Source organism: Amblyraja radiata, chromosome 6 (genome assembly GCF_010909765.2).
Source record: "Amblyraja radiata isolate CabotCenter1 chromosome 6, sAmbRad1.1.pri, whole genome shotgun sequence".
NCBI lineage: Eukaryota > Metazoa > Chordata > Chondrichthyes > Rajiformes > Rajidae > Amblyraja > Amblyraja radiata.
In genome coordinates, this window is record NC_045961.1 from 48,633,558 (window position 1) to 48,645,036 (window position 11,479).

Below are 11,479 nucleotides of genomic sequence, written 5' to 3' on the forward strand. Positions count from 1 at the left end.
ACCATTCTTGGTCCTGCTAATAACAGCATAAGCTTAGTAATGCAATAATATATAAGCATTTGTGCACCTACCTCTTGTTCCCTGCCATCTCTACTTTCAGTCTGAAGAAGGGTTTCTGACCCGAAACATCACCCATCCTTTTTCTCCAGAGATGCTGCCTGACCCTCTGAGTTAGTCCTGCACTTTGTATCTTTAAGTTGCGAAGTTTTTACTTTTTTGTCATTATTACCACTGTGAGTGAATTTATATTTAGATATGACTTATAATGCATTTTAACTGTATTTCTTTGTTTTACACACCCAGATTGTAAGACAAGGGAGGACAAAATTAAGGCAAGATATCTTAAAAATAATTATGGTACAAAAAAGTTTATTAGGTAACACATTTGTAAACATTTGAGGTAAAGTAACATTTACATCAATTTGCTCTTACAGAGTAGAATACAAAGGCACTTCTTTAAAGACAGCACTTAGAACAGCTTTGTTGCTTTCGCTCCAAATCATTAAATGTCCCTGACTGCCCAACAAGTTCTTTACCTCTAGTGAGAGCTGATATTTGGTAAATAATAGGTTTCATGGGCAACAAGCAGGCTTTGAAGCCTGTGAGCAAGACTGGCTGTTAACAAGGCATGGTATGAAGCAACAGATATTGAATTAAGAAACCTAATCAGTTTGATTCAAATCCCATGTATAAAATAATTTATCTCGCTTAATATCGTCTTTTGGTCAAGTACATCTTTTTATAACTAATTGCCAAATATGGTACATAGCTCTCATTGCCATGGTGATATATTACAAAGTGAATTACTCTGTTACTATAGCTATGTAGTCCTCATAATCAGTAAAAATAAAGTGTATACAGTAACAACCTAAATAACTTCCATTTGTATGCTGTACTGCCTTTTTTGTAAGAGCTCTAATTTTGTATTAAGACATTACATTTGGGATTTGCTGCATAAGAGCAGGCCCATTTTCTTAGAATTTGCTGTCTAATAATGTAAACTTTATTTTGTTGAGATGTGCAATTTTTGATAACGTAAACTTTCAGGAACCAAAACAAAGTTACAAAGATACAAAACATAGTACAAAAAAATGAATGGAAAAAAAACGCATTAAGAAAATACACCTACAAATTGATTCCTTGATTTGTTCATTATCAATAGGGTTTCAGTAATTAATATCATATCAAGCTCGAAACCTAAATCAATCTGAGGAAAACATAAAAGTTAGCTTATGATTTCTTAATTCAAGGGATACATCATTTTTACATGTATTTAGTTGGCTAGTTCTCTAGTATATTCATCAAAGCCAGGGCCACTTGTCTAAAATGAGCTATGAAATAATTTTATTCATAACAGTTGATTTGTTTTGTTTCAGTGCATTTTTTTCAGTGTAGCTAAACAGAGGGCTACAAATAAACTTGTTCTAAAGTGAATTGCTCTCGAGAATCTCAGGCAAGAAACTATACTTTGTAAACAGTTCCTGCACAAAAGTAACCAATCGGAGAAAATAAACATTTCTTGATTTAAAAGATATGAACATTTTAGTAAAACGTGTTTCCTTCTCAACCAATATGCCTTAAAAAATGAAACCTAGATAACTTCCAATATATAGGAAAGTCTCCATAGATACGTAATTCATTTCTAAGCATTCACACTTTTTATTAAAATGTTTATGTCTGAGAAAAAATTGACATTTAGAGTCTTTGCAACTTTGTGTCAGATAATTTGCAAGTTTCTACTGAAACTGCCAGTAAGCAAATTATACTTCATCACTTTGTTTTCCTGATATTAGCCAAGATAATTAATCTTGGGAAATACAGCAAAATCAAATGCCAAAGGAACAAAATGAAACTCACTTTCCCTCTGGTTCCACATCCCTACTCCCAATTCCCCACCCAACCCAATAACAGGTTTGAGATTACACTACCATGCTCTGAATTATATATAGTCTGGTACATATACTCTGGAATATTAGTAATATTTGCTCAGAACATTTACTGCAATGAGTACAATTATTTAGAACTTCCAAACCTAATTGTGTTTAAAAGGTAGTGTGTGCAAAAATGTTATGTTCTTGAAGAAACACTGGGACCATTTCAATTTCATGATAAACAACCTAAAAACTTTTTTTCTATGAAATATAACAACGTTGTTCTATAAACGTTTTTCTTTACTGCAAACCATACTTTTATTTTACTTCTTGGTGCTTCAAGCCATCTTTTCCTTTGATGCGGCAGTGCCCTTAATTTGTTAGAGCACTATTGTATCTACTAAAACACACAAACATGCCCTCACACATAAATAAACTGCAGTGCATACCCCTTTAATTTATAATTGGTTTGAGCATATTGCCTAGCTTTGATGCTTTTTATGAATGTAAAGGCATTCAAAATCATGTTCCGTGCTTATCTCTCAGTCCTTCTACTTTAGTTTGCCATCACGTACAGTGTAATTTGAAATCTGCTCTGATAAGTGGAACAGTGGAGATGGATGAAAACCAAGAAGTTAAATATTGATAACTGCGATAGCACTAAATTGAGGATGTGTCATGCATAACGCATTCTGTGATTTGATGTTCAGCTTTAGAGATTTATTTTACCCACGGTATTAGTTTAAAGATGACTGCTTAGCATCACAGAGTGCATATGTCTAAACAGGAGCAGCTTTCAATGAGTTGAATAAGACATTTAAGGAGTTGTGTTACTGTAGACGTCTCACCTTGCCATGAAATAATTGACATATTAAAAAAGTACAAGTTCTTAAGTCAACTTGTGGTGGTGGGTTTGGTAAAATGAGTGTTTAGAGGTGCAATTAATGGTCATGCATCAATTATGATTACAACATGCTAATTCAGGCATCGGTCCAACATGATGGGAATTGGAACCATTGTTTTCATCCTGCGGCCTCCGAATTAAGTTGTCTATATGTTTTTTTCCCCATTTATTAAAAGTGATAAAATAGCGCATGTATAAATGTTAAGGCTAATGGGTATGTAGCCCAATTTTAACAGAAGAATCGTCATATCTGTGCAAGCAACAACTCCCAGAGCGCATTGCAATCACCAGCATTCCAATACGGATGTTTTTTCCCACCCACCCGACTTCTTTTTTTTTTTGCATTAAAACCTTTGCACTGCTTTTTGGAGGAAGGGAGGGAATGGGAGGAGGGCAAAGCCGGCGCTAAACGGCCAGATCGTCGGACCTGGCTCTGGCGCTGCTGGCTTTGCTGGCGCGGCTCAGGCGGCGCGTGTCGGCGCTGGGCGGCTCGTGCATCTCCACCGTGGCGGTCACGTGGCCGTCGCTGTCCTCATTAGTCGGCGTGGGAGGCGCCGGCGCGTAAGGAGGGGGGGTGCTGCCGCCGCCGCCTCCATCACCATCTCCTCCTCCTCCTCCATCTCCTCCACCGCCTCCATCACCTCCACCAGCGGGCTTCAACTCGCGGGTGTGCTCGGCGGCGAAGTTGGCCCAGTTCTGCTCGGCCGCCAGCTTGTTGTTGTTGTAGCCCGCACAAGGCGGCCGGTCCTCGGGCAGCGCCGCCAGCTTGTAGTCGGCGGACGGCGCCCCCGGGTAGGGGTGGGGACCCTCTGTCGTGTCAGGAAAGTAAGGGTAGGTGAAGCTGCTCTGCACAGTCCTGGCCAGCGGGGTCACCGGCTCGGCCTTGTGTTGCATGTCCACGGGGTGCCGGTTGGTCACTCCCTGCCGCAGCTTCTTCCAGCCCAGGTGATAGATTTCCAACAGATTCAATAAAAGGGACACGCAAGCCACCACAAGCATAAATAGGATGAAGATAGTCTTTTCCGTTGGCCGTGAGATGAAGCAGTCCACGGTGTTGGGACATGGCCATCTATCGCACCTGTACAGAGGTCTAAGCTCAAAGCCATACAAGATATACTGACCTACAATAAATCCAATTTCAAACATCGCCTTGAAAATTATATTGAAAACATAAGTGCGTAAAAGGGCGCCTCGGATTCGGATTTTACCATGTTCATCCCTAAAAGGAAGTTTGCGCTTCTTGCCCTTTTGAAGCAGCAGTTCTTTGTCTCCTTGATCCTTGACTTTCCTGATCTCCTCTTCCCTCTCTTTCCTCTTGTCTTCCATCCGCACGATGTGCAACACGTGGCCCAGGTAGATCAAGGTGGGCGTGGAGACGAAGATGATCTGCAGCACCCAGAACCGTATGTGGGAGATGGGGAATGCCTTGTCATAGCAAACGTTCTCGCAGCCGGGCTGTTGGGTGTTGCAGGTGAAGTCGGATTGTTCATCCCCCCAGACCTCCTCGGCCGCAGCACCCAGCACCAGGATCCGGAAAATGAAGAGCACAGTCAACCAAACCTTGCCTACCACAGTCGAGTGTTCCTGTGCATTCTCCAAAAGCCTTCCCAGAAAACTCCAGTCACCCATTGTTTTAAGTCTCTACCCTAGAAAAGCAATCCATATAACAAAGGGCCATTAGATACATAGCAAATGGAAAGCCCAAAATCTCAAAGGAATTAGATATTCGGTCCTGAAAACCGACCTAGTAGAATTACCCGGTTACGTTCGTTTTAAATCTCTGCCCTACAAAAGCAATCAATATTTGTTTAAAGTTCCATTAGATACTGAGCATATGGAAAGCCAAAAATCGCAACGGAATTGGATAATCGGACCTGAAAATGGACTCAGTGGAATTACCACCTTATGTTACAAATAGTTGTAGACATTAAAATATGAGCAATCGCAGCAAGCTTTGTTGAGTTGGAAATTAATTGCAATATAAGTGTGCCGAAGATATTCCATTGAATCAATTATATATTGCAAATATTTGTCAAATGAAAGGCAATAAATTCAGCAGAAAATAGAAATAAGGAACTGCAGATGGCAGGGTACAAATAGAAGACACAATGTCTGGAGTAACTTATCGGGTCAGGCAGCATCGCTGGCAGTTTGAAGAAAGGTCCAGACCGGAAACGTCACCTGGACATGTTCGCTAGAGATGCTGCCTAACCAGCTGAGTTACTCCAGCACTTTGTGTGGTTTTATTTGCAATAAATTGACGGTTGGAATCCTTTACAAATCTTTGTTATAATGCATCGTTTCCCTGATAAATGGTTGACAGATTATGTTTTCCATATTTAATGATTTAGAGTACTCAAGATGGCAATTTCTCCCTTTACTAATCAAATACTGGGGACACTGGAATTGGCTGAAAATTTGAAACTAAATAGTGAGTCCTTGCAACTGAATAGTGAATTTGTCTACAATTCATATGTATACCCATAAAAAGCAGCAACTGAGTATGTGCATAATAATTAATAGATAATGCTACGAGATTTTCATTTTGGAGTTGTGCCCAAACGTTTGTTAAGAAATATGTGCCAAATGGATGTAAACAAATATAATTTTAGAATATAGATATCTTACCGAAAAATAACCCATAGGAAAAGTGAATAAAGAAAAGAAAATCGGAGTCATATATGTTGCATAAGATTGCAAATTTCAGAGGTTCAGCACAGGTCAAATAAATGTGGCAATGTAAACAATATGAACACACACTACAGAAGTCCTAATTCTCTCTGCTACACATTTTAATTTCCAGGTAAATTATCCATAAATGGGTACCCGAGGAATGCAACTAATATTACGCAATGCCTATCTCAGAAATCCAGTAGCCTGAAGGATCGATCAAATGAAATACTGTAGTTCACTTGATTCAGTACTTTTATTTTTCATCTTTGAATTTAGTAATATTTTAAATCGTTTATTTATACTGATTACGCCTGCTCAGTAAATTATCTTATGAGACAAACATATCTCGCTGAAATTTGTCACATTGATCAATGGCTGATTCACAATTCACTGCGATAACACTATATTTTTTTATGTTTGATCCATAGAAACATTCACATAGCAACTAACTAACTGTATTATTGTGTATTAGCCGAAAAATACTCGGACTGCATTTACACATTCCTTTTAATTTTTTTGCATGTAATCGATCAATCTCGAAATAACGAACTTCACATATATATTTCATTCATTTATTGCAAAGTGGTGTTCTAATAAACACCAAATTCTAATGAATATAGTGCGTAAGAGTATAGTGTGTAAGAAAGAACTGCAGATGCTGATTCAAATCGAAAGTAGACACAAAATGCTGGAGTAACTCAGCGGGACAGGCAGCATCTCTGGAGAGAAGGAATGGGTGACGTTTAATGGGTGACGTCGAGACCCTTCTTCACGTCTCCACCCGAAACGTCACCCATTCCTTCTCTCCAGAGATGCCGCCTGTCCCGTTGAGTTACTCCAGCATTATGTGTCTACCTTCTAATTAATATCGTTTGGAAGCAGCCTTTTAACACAATGGGCGTGTTCACGACTTGTTAGAAAGTAATAACTGCTGTAATTTAAACATTATTACGTTAACTCATTTTTATACTCCCTCCCCCCCCCCCCCCCCCCGTACCATTTCTGAAATAATGTATTTTTCAATTTTCCCATTAAAATTATTGCTATTTCATTTATCTATTTTGCTCAAATATATTGTTTATTTACACTTATTTGTTTTATGTCGCTGGTATTTTAAGAAAGATTTGCCTGTTTTATTTTACACATTCGTGGAATTAAAGTAGGGGTTGTTGTTTTATTTTATAAATGCGGCAAATTACCATCGATTAGCAGATTATGGAGTAAAAACAAACAAACTGAAATGTTTGGATCCGTTTTCATTAAAACCGATCAGTGGTAATCATTGCATGTCAAATGGCCTTTATGGCAAAGAGAATGGCGTTACAAGCGTAACCTTACCAGACTGAAATCGCCCTGCATCACATACTAAATTCAAATGGGCATAATCCACACCAGTGATTCAGTCTGACAGATACTGTATTATAAAAAAAAAGCCACAAGGAAATGAATTAATATAATTTGTTACATATATAGAGTTAAATACAATGCGTTGCAGATAATCAAATTACGAAGGCATCATGTTTTGAATGTATCACTTGAGAACGTGTATCCATCAGTCTCGTTTCAATCTTCATTAAATGGACATTTAAAGCACCCGTTTGAGACCTCCATCCTGTTTGTAACTAACACGAGTTTGGAAACAACGTTGGGATTCCCACTGCATTTTGTGACGTTTTTAAAATTCCCCACAAACATGCTCCCACCAAATCAGTCTGAAGAAGGGTCTCGACCCGAAACGTCACCCATTCTTTCCCTCCAGAGATGCCGCCTATTCCGCTGCGTTACTCCAGCATTTTGTGTCTATTGGTCTGCTCCCACCAAACCTTGGTATAACGATGCACGGCAAACCAGCTCCCCGTGAGGAAAGTGAATCAGATTTTTTTTAAATATTGAATCTTTTTTATTCATCGGCAACTATTAAATCGCTTTTAGTCTTAACTTAATTAGTACTGGTCTAATATGATTAGATTGAATTAAGATATCAGCATTCAAGCTAATATTTATATAGGGAATATAAATCACATAGTTTAGTGGAGTTAGGTAGTCGAAATCTATCAGCTGCCTGTATACCAATATCCAAATCAGGAAATATAAAATTTATCATGGTGACAATTCAGCGGACTCGTGGATTACTTTCTACAGATGCTTACCTCATCACTAAACACTTCGCTGAACAAGGAGAAATTAGCTTACTCAGCTTCGTGGGCAATCAGCAGGTGGTCGACACAAAATATTTTTTTTAAATATTCATGTACTTTCTCCCACTGTGTGTTATTTTTGCTTACGTCTATTTGCACTCATTTCACGGAGACTGGCATGATTTGGTAGTAACAGGACCCTAGAATTAAATACTGATGATCTTTCTGATTATAAGGTTACTTTCTGATAGATTAAAATGGTTAGGAAATTTAAAATCAGCTTCTGAAACAGCAAGGTTGTAAATTGCCTCCGTTTCCAAAGCTTTGGTTGTTTTTCTGGATTTGTAGAAGAATTTTGTGCTTCTAGAAAATGAAACCAGATGTAATGAAGACATTATGATGCTATTGGTAACATTTATTTTAATCATTGTTTAATTCTAGCTCTCTCGTCAACTTCATAAAAATCATTACTCTTAAACGGCGAAATTACACCTTTTTTTAGTTAAGCCATCATCTTGTAATTGTCATATCGGATGTTTAGGATGGCTGATTTTTAATTGACATTAAACAAATATTTTTTCTTTCCCAAAGTAATTTTGAGGATGATTTGACACCAACGGAATAAAGATAGCCTAAAGGCCCACGCAGTATCCAAATTTATTGCAGATCAGTTTTTGTTCATTACAATCACGTCAACTTTAGATTGAACTATAGGATTTACGTTTCAGAATAAAAGCGCAGCCTGTGGTTTCATCGGGAAAGTGCCAGATTTGTAAAGTCAGGAAAGCAGCTCGTCTCTCACTATCACACACCGCTCCTTTACTACAAAGTTGCACCAAACGTCGCTCACCTGAAACTTTATCTTAACATCTAACAACGTAGACATAACCCTGTTTATTCTGGAGGGGAGAAAAGTAAGGAAAGTCACTTTTTTGTACCCGCTACCTTCACCAACTCGCGAGATAAATAAAGTAGCTGAACGTGAAAAGATTGCTGTCTCAAGATTATTGGCGATACCAACCGTACCATACCTCAAGCTGGAGATGACAAAACCAGCCAGCTAGTGAACAGATCCGGCTGTCAGAGATGTCATATTTTGAGTGCGCTGGGGACATGAAACAGACTTGTCTGGGTAATAACCCTTCCCCTCCCCGCTTACCCAACGCTTCTGACCGCTGTCAGCCAGCACAGTCGCTTTCTTCACACATAGATCTCCAAGCCAGTCTTTCGAGGAGGAAGGGGTGGGGGTGGGGGAGGAGGGGGGGAGGGAAAAAAAGTGATTCAGAAGTCCATTAAACGTGCAGACTGGATCGCACGGAGTCCCTGCTCACCCCAGCCATCGATGCTGTCACATTGTGTGAGAATGCATGATTGAACCTTGCTTGTCACCAAGAGGAGGGTAACGCCACGCCTCCGCCCACCAAAAAAACTCCTCACTCTGGGTGCAAGATGCGGATGGAGAGCCCGCAAACTCCCCTTGTCTGTTTAAAAACAAAATCAGAAACTATCTTTCTAAAGCCTTTGCCCAGAAACAATCGGGATGATGAGTTGTAGTGCACGCTGTTCTTGTAACTTTGCTAAAAAGATATGTTTAAAATTTCTCATGTACAGTTTTAATTTTAACAATATGGAACTCGAACGGCGAGTGCAAGTGATTTTTTAAAATATATTTCAGAATTTGTTTAGACAATTACGGACTCATGTTGCCGGCGTGCGCACGCAGATAGTGAAAACAGTCTGTTTTAATTTCCGATTTATATCGTTTAATGTCATTCAAGATTTACAAAGCATGTCATTTGTTCCAAATATCAGCCTAAGGTTACATGTCAACATCGTTTCAGCAACTTACTATGAATTACCATTTTTTTTACAATCGTAAAATATAGATTAAATGTAATCATAATGAATTACATCAAAATGCCCTCTTTCAAAGAGGAAAAAATTACACCGTGTTCTGATTACCTCTCAGTGTTGCTATACGTGTAGTTCAATTTTATACATTATCCGTACCTAATAGCATGTGCTTTACATAATTCCATCAGGAGTCACACAAATTGTTACAGATCACATGATTTTTTTCACTTTCCACGACCCTGTCCCGATGAAGAACTATAACCAAGGCATTTGATTTAGATTATTGCTGTTAAAAGTGATCAGAATTGTACATATTCAGGATTTTATTGTGCATTGCATGATCTAAGAGAGCCAATGTAAGTTTAGCGTGTCATCATTTGGACAGGGGGGACTATGTATAAATTGAATGGTATATTTGAAATGGGGGGACTATGAATAAGCACAGCTGTAATTTCTACATGGTGAAACCAAGATGTATAAAAATGGCCTTTATTAAAATCTGACAATGTGCTCTTTAACCACATGATTTTTTTCTTATTACAAATCTCAAATTGTGGAGTACAGAGGCAAACAAATAAATGATGGGTCTGTCCCAAACATTATGGAGGGCACTGTATATCCCTACTTCTGACTACATTTCACTCTGCCTCTTCTCTCATTATCTGACACCCTTTTGTCCCCTTTTCATCCCCAGCCTTTGCTGCTTACAGCACCTTTCTGACTATCAATTCCTCTCACCTGTATCCACCAATCACTTGTGTAGGAAGGAGCTGCAGATGCCAGTTTACACCAAAGATAGATACAAAAGCTGGAGTAACTAAGCGGCTCAGGCAGCAACTCTGGAGAAAAGGAATAGGTGATCGTTTTGGGTCAAGACGCTTCTTCAGACCTGGGTCTTCCGATACTGCCTGACCTGCTGGGTTACTCCAGCATCTTGTGTCTATCTTCCACTTGTCACTTCCAGGGCTTTGTCCTGTCCCCACCTCTCTTTTCCAGCTTTTTCCCCATTACTCCAATCAGTCTGAAGACAAAACATAATCTGTCCATTCCCTCCACAAATGGTGCCTGACCTGCTGACATTCTCCAGCACATTTTTTTTGTTGTAAACCAGCATCTGCAGTTCCTCGTTTCTGCAGCAGTTTTGCTCAAGATTCCAGCATCTGCAGTTCCTGGCATCTGTGTTTTATCTAATCTGCCTTAAACTATCTCCCTCCCCAAAGCATGTACATCCACACCGAGGGAGAGTGGGAATGCAAGTCATTGACAGTTCAATCAATGGTTCATGAGCAACCTAGTAGGAGAAAAGATGGCAGTAACTGAATAACTCTATAATTGCATAGCATGTAGTCTGAAAGAGAAGAATACGTAAAATAGATGTTTTAAGAACATTTAGGCAGGTACGTGGATAGGACAGGTTTAGAGGGATATGGACCAAATGTAGGCAGGTGGGACTAGTCTAGATGTGTCATGTTATCAGCGTGGTCAAGTTGTGCTGAAGGGCCCATTTTCACGCTGTATGACATGTGGTCTGATAAAAATGCTCATGAAACTAATAAGATTGATTTAGCACGGAGCCATGCAGAAATCCATTTCAAGGCATAGAGAGAATGGAGAGTGGATTAGGATACAAGAGCTCATTGTATTCTAGAATTTGTGATGGAAAAGAGTAGTCAGATGTGTGATTGTTTTAAATAACAGAACTACCATTTTATTTATTTTTCCCTAGTTTATTCTATTCAGGTCATTTTACACAGGTTATTGCTTCTGGTGTTGGCACATCTTTTAAAGTGCCATGTGATACTGTTGACTTGCTCTGGAGGGCACCATGTAGTGAGGCATTATAGGGCCTGTCCCACTTGGGCAATATGTTCGGGGCGTGACGCATGTGGTGACGCGCAGTGTCTCCCTGACGCCCCTGGATTTTGGAATATTCGAAATCGTCAGGCGACATCTGAGTGTCTTATCATGTCGTGCGCCCTGTCCCACGCTGACGTATGCTGTCCTGCGGGTGACGCCCGGTGACACGGGTATATAAAGCG

General features: G+C 39.4%; 1 protein-coding gene across 2 annotated transcripts; it reads right to left on the minus strand.

Annotated features, from left to right (window-relative positions):
• Window positions 1-352: 352 nt before the first annotated feature.
• Window positions 353-8,951, minus strand: gja3 (gap junction protein alpha 3). Of its 2 annotated transcripts, none has more exons than XM_033022729.1 (3): window positions 8,746-8,951; window positions 6,787-6,862; window positions 353-4,421 (listed from the first exon to the last, which is right to left on the minus strand). In XM_033022729.1, exon 3 carries the CDS (start codon window positions 4,402-4,404, stop codon window positions 3,181-3,183), a length of 1,224 nt encoding a protein of 407 aa, XP_032878620.1. In that variant the 5' UTR covers window positions 4,405-4,421; window positions 6,787-6,862; window positions 8,746-8,951; the 3' UTR covers window positions 353-3,180. The 2 variants fall into 2 exon arrangements, with proteins under 2 accessions (XP_032878620.1, XP_032878621.1); XM_033022730.1 differs by having other exon boundaries at window positions 8,618-8,938.
• Between the last annotated feature and the right edge of the window lie 2,528 nt (window positions 8,952-11,479).